The sequence below is a fragment of the Papaver somniferum genome, chromosome 10, assembly GCF_003573695.1.
Source record: "Papaver somniferum cultivar HN1 chromosome 10, ASM357369v1, whole genome shotgun sequence".
In the NCBI taxonomy this organism is placed as follows: Eukaryota; Viridiplantae; Streptophyta; class Magnoliopsida; order Ranunculales; family Papaveraceae; genus Papaver; species Papaver somniferum.
Genome location: NC_039367.1, coordinates 15,729,183 through 15,744,356, shown reverse-complemented (window position 1 = coordinate 15,744,356; position 15,174 = coordinate 15,729,183). Strand labels below are relative to the sequence as shown.

The following is a 15,174-nucleotide window of genomic DNA, read 5'->3' as shown; positions in this document are numbered from 1 at the left end:
TAGACACCCAAGCGACACATGAACTTAGTCCGATTTTATTTAATTTTTTGATCGGGGTTATGGTCTTTCCTTTCTTTTCCTTTTCTTGTCTATTTTCTTTTTCATTTTAAAGTGTTGAGACTATTTTTTTTTTTGCTCGGTAAGTAGGAAAAATATTAAGAAAAAGGCTAATTACAAAAGCAGCATCAAAGCAAGCCACCAAATAGAGGGAGAGGAGGAAAAGGAGAAACAAAGGAAACCCAAAAATCCGCTCAATCTAAGAAGGTTCAAATAATAACGTTCTCCAGTTAGCAATAACATCCTGGAGAACATAGTTGACAGAAATTGAATTGGCCGAAACCCAATGATAAGAGCTGACTTTAATTTCAGTAATGGTAGCATCTACTGCTCTTCTTTTATCACTGCCTTTAATTTCAGTAATGACTTTAATCACTGACTTTAATTTCAGTAATGACTTTAATTTCAGTAATGATAAAGGAAGTGTTGAGACTATTAGTCCCACATTTTCTGGGTTATCTAAGATCCTGCAGTTTATAATCCTTAGGACCTCTCCACTCATTGCCATTTAGTTTTGAGTTAGATGCCCATATTCTAACATAAAGGTGATACATGGTATTTTGGTTATATTTTGTTAACGAGGGAGAATCCGCTCACGCTCTTAAATTCTGATTATCTCACATTTTGAGAGACGTTTTTCTTGATAAAACTTATTGAATAGGAATAGAGATACATTTTTCTTGATTTTTCTTGCTAAATCACATCTTTTAGAAGCTCTATGATCTAGAATATGATCAAATTTGAGAGTCAGTGAGTCGCATATCATTATTGCTTATATATGTTACTACTCTGCCTAATACAAATTTCAGAGGAAAGTTTCCAGCAACAACAAATTTTATTCCTGTTTATAAAAAAAAAAAAGTTACACTGGGAAAATTCCAAATGTTCCGGACGATGCTAAGCAAATTACCAATACTCAAAATTAGAATGCTGATGACATATTATTCTTTATTGGATGACCTCCGAATAAGAAATAATTGAAAGCTAGCCATTAAATTCCGTGCGTTTATAATGATAAGAAAGGACTTCATCTAGTCGGATTTCTTCTTGATTTCACTGTCGTCCTTACCTTGATTATCTCCGAAAGCTGCCTGGAAAATGTTTTCAAAGGCTTCATCCATACAAGAAGTGAAAAGTTCTGAATCAATAAATCCTTTCTCCATTGTCACCACAACCATCAATTTGTCATTGTTTGTCATCGATGTAAATGTAGTGCTCTGCATATAACATAAATATCAATTATCAAATAATGCTGAAGTCTCACTGCCTCGCCAAATTGGTATCCAAGTGCCGTCGATCTCAATATATAATTTTTACTTAATAAAATCATACGTACTAACCTGAGGTATACCCGAGACAATGTAGTAAAAGTTGATAACAGGGTGGTTCATGAATGCCATTTGCTCTTTTGGCCCTATCAGATTTGATATCATCGTGCTCGAGTTCTTAAAGCTTTTATACAAAAATCCATTAGTCACCTGTATCATATTATTTATTTACATAGTTAGGATGACTCTCAGATTTTCCACAACCAAAAACAACCAATTAACAGTCTGACATACCTTTTGCCCCAGCATCTGCGTCGCATTCTTTAGAAAAGGATCTAGAAGAGGTAACATCAAGGAATTCTTCTTTCTGTCCATATTTTTTTTTGCCTGGATTATAAAATCAAGAGGATTAACTTGCTCATCATTTGGAAAAGACGGCAATTTCGCGAACGCGATACTAGAACGGTTCCCCCATGCTTCTGCCTTTATCATATCATCTAAGTTCTTTGCGCCTTTAAATACTCTCGTGTTTACCATAACACATAAGGTCATATTTGTTGCGCCATTGGAGTCCATCATCAGGAGGCCGTCTTGTTCACCGTACTGCTGCATCAGCTTCTTCTTCCTCTCAGTGTACAAGTGAATCATATACGACAGTAGTCCGATGATTACATCATTTACTGTCTGCGTATGACAGTTGCACAGTATTGTTACTAATCAATAATAAATTATAACATTCTAATTATATATAATTATTAAGGTGAGTAGTGGAACTTACCGCTCCAAGCTTGGTTCTAACTTGCTTGACTCTGTCAAGTGAAACTGTCTCCGAGTAGACATTAAAAGGTCTGAGCAACTCCCTTTTCTTCGATGTGTATGAATATCGGATTGCAGATGGACGATCTTCTAAACACGTTACCCTTAAACTAGTCTCAACTACATCATAAGATGTGTTAATGCACGTACCCATCAACCCTAACAACTTCTTCCCTAATCCTATAACTCCATTTCCATGATCTTGTTGTGTTTTTATCAGTGACATTCGTGGAAAAGTAGGAGGAAGTGAAGGTTTATCAGCTCTTCTACAAGCCTTGAAAAAAACTCGCATAAACGAATAACCGTCGCCAATTGCATGAGTAAACTTAAAGATCAGAGTAGAAGCACCCTTCATACTTGGGTACTTAACTAAATGAACTTCCCATAATGGTTTTCCTTTTGAAAAATTCTCACAACCTATCTTCGATATGTATTCTCGCAGCATTTCATCGTAACGTTCTCTAGTTAAACCATTAGGAAATGTTGGAACAATCATATGATCTTCGGGTCGTATACCAACTCGTTTCCACCTTAAAACACCTTTCTTGTTTCTCTCCATAATCGAAGAAAAACGAACGTTTTGTGGTACCAAATGGGTGCGCAGAAATTCTAGTGTTTCGAATTCTGTAATCGATGTTTCTAGTTGGAAAACAATGTAAATGATGAGTGATACGATTTTACTGTTTAAGCTCTGTGATACTGGGCTCACTGGAGGACTTGTTTCTTCGTCTCTGTTTGCTTCATTGTTGTGGCTGTTATCCATTTTTGCTCTTAGAAATAGATTTTTGTTTAGCTAGTACAGATATCCTTTCTCTCTTGTGCATATATATACAAGTCCTTCAAAGATGACATCTGACACCCCTCCTTATTACTCCTCCACAGTCCACACCCACTAGTGACTACCCACTTCTGATATGAAAATTTAACTTCGGTTAAAAGAAAACCAAATATGGATGAAATAATTTAAGGTTCCACCCACTGGTGACGAATGGTATTTAATGGTTCGGAGAATTACAGATAAGTAGCCGTTACAGAGGTCTTATCTGCCAACAATATGTTTTGGTACCACGCATCAATTAGCTAAGAAAGTAATTGAAGTGGTTTTTTATATGAAAACTGAAAAGCATACTAATGTATATTGAAAGCCCATGGGAGTGGAAATTACCTGTACTATGGAGTGGAAATATTAACAGGGATTAGTCTTTTCCAAATCTCTTCTTAGTCGATATGGTCGCTTTAAATTTTTAAAACTTTCTCTTATTGGATATAGACTTTCTAAAAGTCTCTAGAATTCTCTATTTGGATTTGGATTTCCAAATCAATGATTTAAAGATTCGAGAGAATTTTAGAGATTTTTATGACAAAATATACCATGAAAAAGCTTGAACAAAATCTCTCCAAAATATGTGATATTTTGAGACTCTTTTATTTAAATTTTTCTTTGAGGATTAAGTATATATAAAAAAGAAAAATTCATAATAATAAACTTTGAAAACTAATATTATCTTCCAGAAACCCCATATGTCCAATCCATTCCTCGTGTTCATGTTCAATTAGGTTTAATTTTTTGGTTAACAAGATAGTTACAATTTGTTTAGTTTATAAAATGATTTTTGTACAATTTCTTTTTTCTTGTTTGATGTATGTAAGCTATAAGGTAAATTTTTCATATATTTATTGTCTCTATAATTCTCAGAGATTTCTTGGAAATAACCCATAGAGTTCTTCAAAATAATAAACTCACAAGGAGTCTCTCGAAATCTCTTATATAAGAACTTTCTCAATATCTGTACAAATCTCAATTGAATAACCCTCTGTATATTTTCCCACAAACTTCGTCTTTTGACGTTCTAGTGGTTCCATCCTTTCCGATTTGACTGTTATCGGTTCGGGAAAACTTATGAACACTTCAAATTGTGATGTTATTATCTCACCCACTTGGGTCATATTTCAGGAAGCGAACGTTTAGTGAGGGAGTTTATTCTAATGGGATTTACTTATACAGCCCTAATAAATCATGGCATGCCGCTAATTTGCTGGAAAATCATATTCTGCATCCATCAAGTCAGATCTTAAAGTTCCTCTTCCCTTTTCTATCATTCAAAATCTAGTGTTTGTACTATTTGTCAATTTTCTAGCAAACGCGTTTACCATTTCACAATTCCTTGTCGTTAACGGCTAAACCATTTGAGCTAAGTTATTTGGGCTTGTGGTCATCGTCTAATGAATCTTATGATGATTTTGAATGTTTTGTTATATTTATTGATGATTATTCTCGTACTAATTGGTTATATTTGTTGAAATTTAAAAATGAGGTTTTCCGTATCTTATAAGTTTTTCATCATTATGTCAACAACCTAGCTTGATATCAGGATAAAAAAATATCTATAACAAATTATGGAACTGAATTTTTCAAGGGACGCCAATTTGGATATGTTCATGAAAATGGTATTGTGCACCAAACAAGTTGTGTGGGAGCACCACAACAAAATGGCTTGGCTGAAAGAAAAAAAGAAGGTATATCTCAAAAATGGGGCGGCCTATAATTCTTTACATGAACGTTCCAAAATAATATTGGTCTCATGAGGTGTTGGCCGCAACATATTTAATTAGTAGGCTTCCATATTGAGTACCTCAATTTAGGCCTCCTTTAGAAGTTTTGAAAGATTAGAAGATTGATTTTTTCTCATTTATGAGTGTTTAAATTTGTATATTATGTTCACGTACAAGCACCTCAACATGTTAAATTTGATCTGCGCTTAGTGCGTTGTGTGTTTTTTGTGTATCCCTCCATATAAAAAACATATGAATGCTATAATGTTGCGGAACGTAAACTTATTATCTCTAGAGATGTATGTTTTGATGAAGATATGCATCGTATTTTCAACTTCAAATAGACCAAAAATATGTGCGTGCAGGGGAGTATTTATGTGATTTGTCGTCTCTTGCGCTAAGGACATATAGAGAAATTATAACAAGAGAGTCGTCAACTGCACCAATAAATTCAAAAATAGTTATTTCCAATTTGAGTGAAGCAACAATAATGGTCGAACCTCTTACTAATCAATCTTTACACCACGCTCCAGCTGATGTTGATTCTGACTACGTTACCATTCAAGTTGTATGTCTATATATATGTTATACTACTTTTCAAGTTACTGTACCGGCACAAACGAGATCAATTACAATTTTCCAAGCCGTTGTACCCATTATAATTTCTCAAGCTACTGCACCAACCACTAATTCTCAAGATATTGTACAACCACAAAAAAAAAAATCAACTACTTCTCAAACTGCTGCATCAACTACTATTTTTCAAGTTACTGTACCAACATATAGAATATCAATTAGAGAAATAAAAACTACTAACAGATTTCTTTACTTATCATGCAACCACGATTCCTACATAAAAATACATATCTTTTAATAATGTTTCACAAACTCATTATGCTTTTCTTACTGCCTTATCCAGGGAAGACGAGATAAAGAATTTCAAAGAAGAAAAATTTAGTCTAGTTTTGAGGAAATCCATGCGGCAAGGATTGCGAACTCGCGACGAGAATGGAAGTTGGGATACTCTTTGCGTACCACAAGGAAAATAGGTTGTCGGTTGTCATTGAATATACACAATAAATTACATGAGTGACAAAAATATTGAGAGATAAAACATATGCAGAAGACTATAAAAAAACATTTGCTCCTACATCGAAATTGAATACTTTAGAATTTTAATGTCATTTACTGCAAATCAAGAACGAAAATTGATTCAGATGTATGTAAAAAATGTTCTTTTACATGGAGATCTAAAATAAAAAGTTTATATGAATGTGTCATCCGACCATACTGCTAGATGTAAACTAGGTACAATATGTAAATTTAATAAGGCGATATACAGGCTAAAGAAATCACCACGAACATCGTACGGAAAGCTAAATCAGTTCTTTTGATAAGTGATTTCAAACAAAGTATACATGTCCGATATTATTTTCAAACGAGGATCGTCGAGTATTACTGTGTTTTTAGTATATATAGATGACATCGTGATAACTGGTGATGATTATTTTGAGATTACAATACTCAAGGCTCTCTTCTGCACCAAATTTGCTACAAAGGATTTAGGGATCTCCGAATATTTTCTTTATTTAGAAATCTCCTACTCTAAGAAAGGTATTTTTGTAAATCAAAGAAAATAAAATATATACTGGATTTTCTAGAGGAAACATGATACTTGGGGTTAAGACCTGCGGACCCACTTATTGATTATCGGGGGAACTTTCATGAAGATGGTGAGTTGACTCCTAATAGTGTTGAATCTCAAATATTAATGGGCCTAACTAACCTCAAAAACCGGTTTGTAAAGTTAGGGTTTCCCAAGACATATAAACCGCGGGATCTTAGGTAATCTATACAGTGTGGAATTAATCTCAACACACCCCCTCACATGTGGTCTCGTTGGGTCTACCATGTGGACGTTAAATCGGGATATACAAAGAAAAGTTGCACAAACGACTTGTAAAAGGAGAGGGTACAAGGTACACCACCAACTTTTTTGTTCGACAACCTGTATGGACAAAACCTAATACAATTGCAAGTAGACCAACTTATTGATCCTTGAAAATATGTGTATAGAGTTTATATCTCTATCTCTTCTAAATAAAAAAAATCTAGACAAAGGAGTCCGTGAACCTGAATGTTAAGAAGAGTACTTGGAAGATCTCAAAAATCAATATCCAAGATCAATCTAGTCATATCCAATACATTCAGATCCGAATTATGTCAATTATGAAACTTTTATTTATCTTTCAAGATACGAATTCTACAAGAAACAAGTCTTGTAATTGATCTTAATGATATAGACGTATCCACAAAGATTGGATATGTACTTCTTGTGTAAATCGTATTACAAAGATAAATAATATAATGCGGAAAAAGAAAAACACAACACACCAGAACTTTTGCTAACGATGAAACCGCAACTGTAGAAAACCCTCGGGACCTCGGGACCTACTATCAGACTTCGGACTAGAATGTAGTTGAGACCGAATCCACCCTCTAAGAAATTCAGTTACAGTCGCGCTCCTTACAACACTTGAACCTCGCAAATCTCTACGCAATTGATTCCCTTAGTTGGCATCCTTTACATCCTAAGAGTTGTTTCAGCCTAAGTGAAGATTTTTGATACCAATCTTCCTTTAACAGATAAGCCGATTTGATTTCCCTTTATCTTAAAGATCAAGGCTCGGAAATCTGATTATGTTTCTCAGAGGAAACCTAGGTCCATAGAGGACAAGTCTATAAATCAAGTAGATATGAAGTGTCAGGGATTAAATTTCCCAGTTGAATGAGTGTCTCTATTTATAGGTGATCAAGACTAAGGGTTACTTAGAATTCAAGCTAAAATAACTTGAGATTCAAGCAAACACCTTTTATATTTAGATTAGACTCTAATTATAGTTTCAAATAAGGGTGTGAGAAGTTTGTCTTGAATTTACATAAAAGAATGTACACAGTGGTTCGGTTACGAAATCGTTTATAATGACCGTTATAGGCAAATATGCCTTTCAAACGTTAAGCAATATTGTATTCATTTGATATGAGAAGTTTCACCGCTGGAATTGGTGATGAAACCTAATTTTCACCCTCTGTAATCAATCGATCACAAGGCTGATAAGTGAAACCCTATAGTTTTTATCAGCTGAGAAAAGAGAAAGAATTTTTTTTATCAGCCAGTAATAAAGACAAATGTAAGTTGACTCTCATCAAATGTGTTTTGGCTAGTTTTCCCATTTATTATTTATCAGTTTTTCTTGATCCATGCTCCATTACAAATAAGATTGATAAGATAGTAAGAAACTTTCTTAGGGATGACGATTCTAACAAGAAAAGAATCCATAATGTCAGGCGGTCTATAATCGTTAAATCTAGAGAAGGTGGTGGTCTTGGAATCCGGAAGTCTAAATACATGAACTCGGCGCTTCTCAAAGAGTGATGGTGGAGATTTGGAATGGAAAAGAATGCTTTTTGGAGAAAGATAATTGTGGAAAAATTTGGAGAATCATCAACCGGTTGGGAAACTCTTGAACCGAAAGGGCCAAAGGGATGTAGTTTTTGGCACAATATTTATAATGATCTAGAGGATTTTAATAAACATGTGAAATTTAAGATCGGTGCGGGAATTTTTGAAATTAGATTTTGGGAATATTTTTGGATTGGAGATGCCGTCTTATCAAAAGATTTCCATTGGCATTTGAAGCTTCAAAAACAAAAGGGAAAGTGGTGGCTAGGTTATATGAGATTGCGAGTGACGACATCAAATGGAAGCTCATGTCTCGAAGTAAATATTCTAAATCCATAATGAGGGAGATCGCTTCTATATACTATTTTATACGGTTAAATGCGGGTTTAGATCTCTTAGCAACCAAGGCTATATTAACTTCCCAAGTGAGATTACTTGATGTCGACATTATCCGTACAAAGTAAACTTCTTTCTATGGCTTTTATACCATGAAAGCTTGATGACGACGGACAAGCTTATTAGAAGCGGTATGGATGTGGATAGAGTGCGCCTGTTTTGTGAAGAAGAAGATGAAACAAGTGCCCATTTATTCTATCATTGTTGGCGAACAAAGAGAATTTGAGATTATTTTGCTGAAGGATGCAACTTCAATTGGAATTACGATAGTAATATTTCCGCGACTATAAAAACTTGGAGTCATGATAGAGGTGACGAAAAACTTGACCGTATATTGAACAACTTACCGGTTGCAATATGGTGGTGCATTTGGAAAGAAATGAATTCTAGAATCTTCAATCACAAAAAGAGAAACTTAGAAAGTATAATTCGAGATATTAAGATTTAAGCTTATTTTTGGACGAAAGCAAACACTAAAATGTTGGATTTGACGGCTAACATGGTGATAGCTTTGTGGGACTCGTATTTCCACTGGTCGTTTTGAGTTGGATTTGAGACGTATGGCGTTTAATTTTTATTATTCTCACTTGGCTATTTGTTCTTTGTTTTTTTTCTTTGGGTGATCGATTCCAAACTCGGTCTTCTTTTTTGTGTCGGTTATATTTATTGGGTTGAGGTACCCCTATATTTATTGGGTTGAGGTACCCCTCTTAAGTACCTCTTTTTCAGTGAGTATTTTCTATTGACCAATCAAAAAAATAAAAATAAAGACAAATGTAATAATAGAATAATGTATGGTTTCTGCTTTAAATGCATTGACCCTCCAATGTGTGACAGCTTTTTTTTTGAACAAAGGGGATATATTCCATTAAACGAAAGCTCAAGAGAGCAACGTTACAAGACCCCATAACAAAGTAAACCAGTTGCCGAAACGGCGACCCATAAATCGAAAAGCTTCTACTGAATACCAATTGGAAATCCCCAGAACAAATCATAAGGGACAACTAGCATCCATATTGCAGACAACTAAAGAAGCCAAACCGAGACATAAGGAACCGACTCTGAGAACAGATTCCACTGAAAGAAGTGGAGGCAACACATACAGTTTACAAACAAAACAACAAACTAGACCCCAAAGATACACAAAGCCCAGGTTTACAAACAAACCCAGACCCCAAAGACCCGATCCGACCCGCAATCCATCGAAACCCTAGCAGTCAGCTCTGAAAAGACCCGACCCGACCCAGCAACCAACGAAACCCTAGCCGCTACTGAATCATCTTCATCACCACTGAGAAGAGCAGCACCAAAGCAGCACCATCATTACCAAGCTCTAAACAGGCTGCCATCAAGAGATTCGTCACAGCTTTAAGCAACTAGGAATTGAATCACCCATCAAAGAGAAATGATCAACTGCTCAACACAAGAAGCAAAGAAGCTGTTCCACCAGTTCTACCACCACCATCATCACCACTGATACTATAGCCACCTCCAAAAACTACTTTCAAACAAACCCAAAACGTAGCATCAGCACCTAAGGAGAATCACAACTTCCAATCCATATTTTAGGTATTAAACACAGAGAGGAAATACTCCAACAGAGATTGTGATACCCCAAACCAACATCACTGTCAACCAATCAATCCATTCCTCTACCAACTGAACCACCAACTAATTTAGGAATAGAAATCCAAATTGGAACACACAGTAAATGCTGGAACTAAAACAAACGAAAAATATACAAGAAAACGAATATTTACAGTATGGACATGATAATTCCTTACTCGATTTGAGCCATAAAGACCCAAATCAAGAAAGGAATTAACATAGATCTGGAAAAAATAAAGAGGCGGTGAGGATAAGAACGAGTTTTCTTTTTTGCAGGAAAGAGAAAGAGTGAAAGAAGAAAGTCCGATCACTCAAATGTGTGACAGCTGATGAGACACTCAAATACCCCCGCGTCATGATTCTCAGTGGCATTGCTATAATTTTCGTCTTGTGTTGCCATAATTTAGTAATTAGGAATAGTACCAGGCCGCATTCCGTTTTTCCGTGTTTTAAAGGTCAGATCAGGAAATTCCTACTTCTGAGAACTTTCTTGTTTAGTCTAGTAAACCCGACCCGAATTAATGGCTAGTTCAGCGGGAAAACATATTTACTCGCTAGTCTAAAAAAGTTTTGAAAAGAGTAAAATTACTCTACTAACCTTAACATATAATATTATGTATATTAATACATATGTTATTACATATGTAGTATGTAGTAATAACATATGTAGTATATACTAGTAGCTATGTAGTATACTAGTAGTAATATGTAGTAATTAGTATACAATATAGTAACTATTATACTAGTAGTAATATGTAGCATACTACTAGTAGCTAGTATACTAGTTGTAACTAGTACTAGTAGTAATATGTTATATATTGATACTACATATTAATATGTAATATGTTATATATTGATACTACTAGTATACTAGTAGTAATATGTAGTAACTAGTATACTAGTAGTAACTGTTATATATTGATATGTAGTATGTTATATATTGATATTACATATTGATATGTAGTATATTATATATTGATATGTAGTATGTTATGTATTGATACTACATATCAAAAAATTGTTATGTATTGATACTACATATGTTACTACTAGTACAAGTGGAGTGCACGTGCGTTGCACGTCAGCAAACCATAGCTTTTTCACATTTATCTTCCATGTTCGCAGAAAAATGACACTCTGCTACCCCAGTTAGCCAATATTGTTTCTCTTACACAAAAATTAGCAGTGAATTAAAATTGTTTCTCTTACGTGAATATTAGTAGTGAATTAAAATGCAAAAGAAGACTATTCAGCAAGATAACAAACACCCAATCGTAAAATTGGATAAGTTTTTCTGTCACCATATTTGGGGCATCCCTTTGGATGCTCGAGAAGACTTTCATCGAAACAGAATCAATCGTACAGAAAGCCTATCCAAACTGGAATGCCAATAATTAAAACATAGCCTCAGAATAAAAGAAAGAAAAAAGAAAGGAGTAAAAGAAGAAATGAATCCAATCAGCAAGTTTCTTACCTATACCTGCCAACTCTCTGGGGATCATCCACACTAAAATACTTCACTTCGTGTATCCTAACAAAGTCTGTCGTTCTTTCTATCAGTAGCACATCATAGAGTAAACCTTATGAAAATCAACCATGAGCACGAAATGAAAAGTGCAAACTACGAAAAAACTCTTATATGCCGTATGCCGTTCAACTGGAGGGGATTTAGTGAGACATGGGTACTGAGTTTGTGTGGTGAATCATTTATTAAATTGGTTCCAACTTCGCTGGCATTTTCAAGAATAAATGCATAAATGTGCATTCAAGAATAAACCTAAGAAGATTATGAATTTCGTCTTTCATTGCTGTGACAACTGCAAACATATCACTTGCAGGGTAGTCTAGAATGGGACATCACACTTTTTCTTACTAAATCCTGAGAACTATAAACAAAGCTAATGGAAGGAAAAAACAATAAATACGTGGCACTAATCAATGAACAGACACAAAAACTCATTTCAAAGTGAATAAGGGGTGTAAGTGAGAGACATAATACCTTATTCCAGCTTTATATGGTCTCATGGAAAGAAAAACAACGGACATCCCACTTTCGTAAATTCATCCCCGACCACAACCAAAGATTATTTCAGAGTAGGACTAACAACAACCAATGCACAGCTACTGTCGCATACTTGGATTTTTGGAAGCCACAGCGAGAAATGTTGTTCTCAAAGAAGTCATCATCTCCCACTCCTATACCCAACTCCAACGAAAATAATTGAGTAAAATGACTGATAGATATAAATTGGTAAATGTAAAATGAAATGAACAGAAGGAAACCGTGAATACCGAAGTAGAGGCTTCCTTAATAGCCTTAACCAACCACTGTGGGTTTCTTACTTTATTGAAGTCAGTCTCTACTCTCTCTAATAGCAACCAAATCTACAAGAAGCAAAGGAATGCAGACCACAAATTAACATATCTATACAGGGACTATCAAAAAATTCCCCAGGGACTATAAAAAGCAAATTAACCATGTACTTTCATTTGCATCGACAATGTTCAAAAATATAATTCAATCACACAGAGGAAAAAACATATGTCAGTTCAGAACTTTGTTTTCAGAAAGTTCTAGAGGTCTCTCATAGTAGAAATGGTGGGTATAAGAGATAAATTGATCACAGATAGCAGTCAAGCATTAGGTCTTGATGTTTAGTGCTTAAACAGCACAAAATCGTTATTATTAAGCATAACCATTAAGACATTATAGGTGGGTACCGAGAATATTTCAAAGGCAGGGAGATGTAGAGTTTTGAAATTTGCAAACCTTGACAAATTATAAGAACCACCAGAGAGATGAAACTCTTAGCCCTTAGAAATTCAACTGATTTCACACAATTCTCCAAATTATAATTCCACAAAAATTTGCAAATCATCAAATTTTTTATGTCACACCAAAACACTGCCTATAACAAACAAATTTCAAATTCGCTAATTAACCTAAACCCAATTCACATTTCAATCAAAATTAACCTAATTAACTCTAAGAATTTGACAAAACTCATAAAAGTTTCAACCTTAAGAACCCTAATTTTCAATTCTGGAAGATTGTAACATGTATAATCAAATTTAAGGAGAGTGATAATATAAAGCGATGCAACAAACCTTTATAGTGAATAATATTCCATGATGTTGATCGAATTGATCAAAATTCTTCTTCTCTAAATCGACTAAAAATGACGGTGGTGGTTGTTAAGAGAGGAAGAAAAGAAGGTGGTGGTTATGGTGGTGCTGATGCTGATGACGGTGGTGGCAGTTCATAAATAGATTTGGTAGTGGTGATGGTCTTGGTGGTGTTGGTGTTTCAAGTGAATGGGAGATTGTCTTTGGAAACACAGAAATAGATGGTGGTGAGTTTTGGCGGAGAAGAAGGATTTAGAAGAGAATAGGAAAAGATGGGAGGGGCATTTTGATAGCATCCTGAGATGCCTATATATGATAACCGTAATCGCACGGCGTCTAACTAGTAGACAACGTCAAGTACGGGTCGTTTCCACGAGGAACGGTGAAAATAATGTAATCAATAATTATGATTGACTAACCAGAGATGATGTTTTTGGATTTTTGAAAGAACATAAACAAAGAAAATAAATTAAACTAATAAAACAAGTGAGTCCACAGGAAAAAACGGTAACCATGGTTTATAGTATCCACTACTTTTTCTATTCAATTACTGAAATGAAACATAATTCATGAATATTTATTTATCGTTCGTTATATCAACATCACCTATTATAAGTATTAGAATCACAAATATCACTGGGACGCTCTAAACATGGCACATCAAAAGATTAAACCAAAGCATGCACCATCAAATTGCGTTAGCGAGAAAGTTATACGAAACCAAATATAGATTCACAAATAATATCTGGATATTCTAAGCATACCCCATCAAAATATTTAACCCAGCATGGAATATAAAATATGTACACAAATATACTTGTAACCCTAACAATGAAGCACAAAGGTTTATACAAAACCGGTGAAGAAACAACTCATATAACGATAAATCAATAAACAATATCACAAATTAATCGTATTCAAATCATAATAGTCTTTTGCTCAATGATAGACACATTTTTGTGTCTACGTTGTCCTTAATTTCATGTATTGTTGGTACTCGATTTTTGTACTTATTATGGTATTTTATGTGTTTTTAGGTATTTTTGGAAATAAACATTCTTGGAAAAATCGGTTCGAAAAGTCGTCTAAAGCACCGGAAGGAACGTGTTATTCAGACTCTCACTTGTGGATAAGGGGCGCCCAAATGATAAAGGGTACCTAAAGGATATTTGCACCCAATCAGCTGATCAGAGACATCCCTCATGGCATCTGCTATTCGCACCCCAGGACCGGATAGGGGGCACCCATATTCTTCTTCACGGGAAAGATATTTGGCGGGAAAAGAAATCTCAACTGTGTGAGATTCTGGTCATAATATTATGGGGATATTTGTATCTTTAAGACATGATTATCTTCTTAACATGACAGTAAGATTTTGTACGTGTCTTGAATGGAAGGAAATCGTATATACTTTTGGATATTTTCGAAACAGGGAAGGAATTATTCACGGAATTAATTGAAGATATTCTCTTCATTATTTGTCTCAATTAAATGAGTAGATTTGGATATACCATACAACTCAGAAGACGTGTGAAAATGGGAAGAAAATATTCCCAGAATATTTTTCATCAAGGCCGAGTTAAGAGAGAATTATCTTGAGTTATAGCGAGATTTCTTGGTGCTACTGGGTATAAATAGGTTCTTAGGATCACATAGAAGGAGGATGGAGAGTTTGGGTATCGTTTAGAGCAAACCCGGTTTAATCATTATTTTTTCCCATTTCATCATTTGTAAACACTTTTGAGTAATGAAAAATTATTATGAGTGTGTTTCCAATATGCGGAGCTAAACCCAATCCTTGGGGCTATGGAGGAAGCCGTTGTTTCGGTAAAAGTGATATATTTTTATTAATTAATTACAACAACTCTATTATGATTTTTGCATTGA

At 34.7% G+C, this 15,174-nt stretch overlaps 1 protein-coding gene and 1 long non-coding RNA gene across 2 annotated transcripts; both read right to left on the bottom strand.

Moving 5' to 3' along the window:
- Window positions 1-256: 256 nt before the first annotated feature.
- Window positions 257-2,904, bottom strand: LOC113315349 (O-acyltransferase WSD1-like). Its single transcript, XM_026563639.1, has 6 exons — window positions 2,104-2,904; window positions 1,620-2,009; window positions 1,398-1,535; window positions 1,127-1,274; window positions 846-898; window positions 257-436 (listed from the first exon to the last, which is right to left on the bottom strand). Exons 1-6 carry the CDS (start codon window positions 2,902-2,904, stop codon window positions 257-259), a joined length of 1,710 nt encoding a protein of 569 aa, XP_026419424.1.
- Window positions 2,905-11,279: 8,375 nt separating this feature from the next.
- Window positions 11,280-13,559, bottom strand: LOC113319126. The gene is made up of 5 exons (XR_003345144.1): window positions 13,270-13,559; window positions 12,454-12,546; window positions 12,161-12,357; window positions 11,636-11,702; window positions 11,280-11,540 (listed from the first exon to the last, which is right to left on the bottom strand). It is a non-coding gene; the product is annotated as an uncharacterized LOC113319126 (long non-coding RNA).
- Window positions 13,560-15,174: the final 1,615 nt, after the last annotated feature.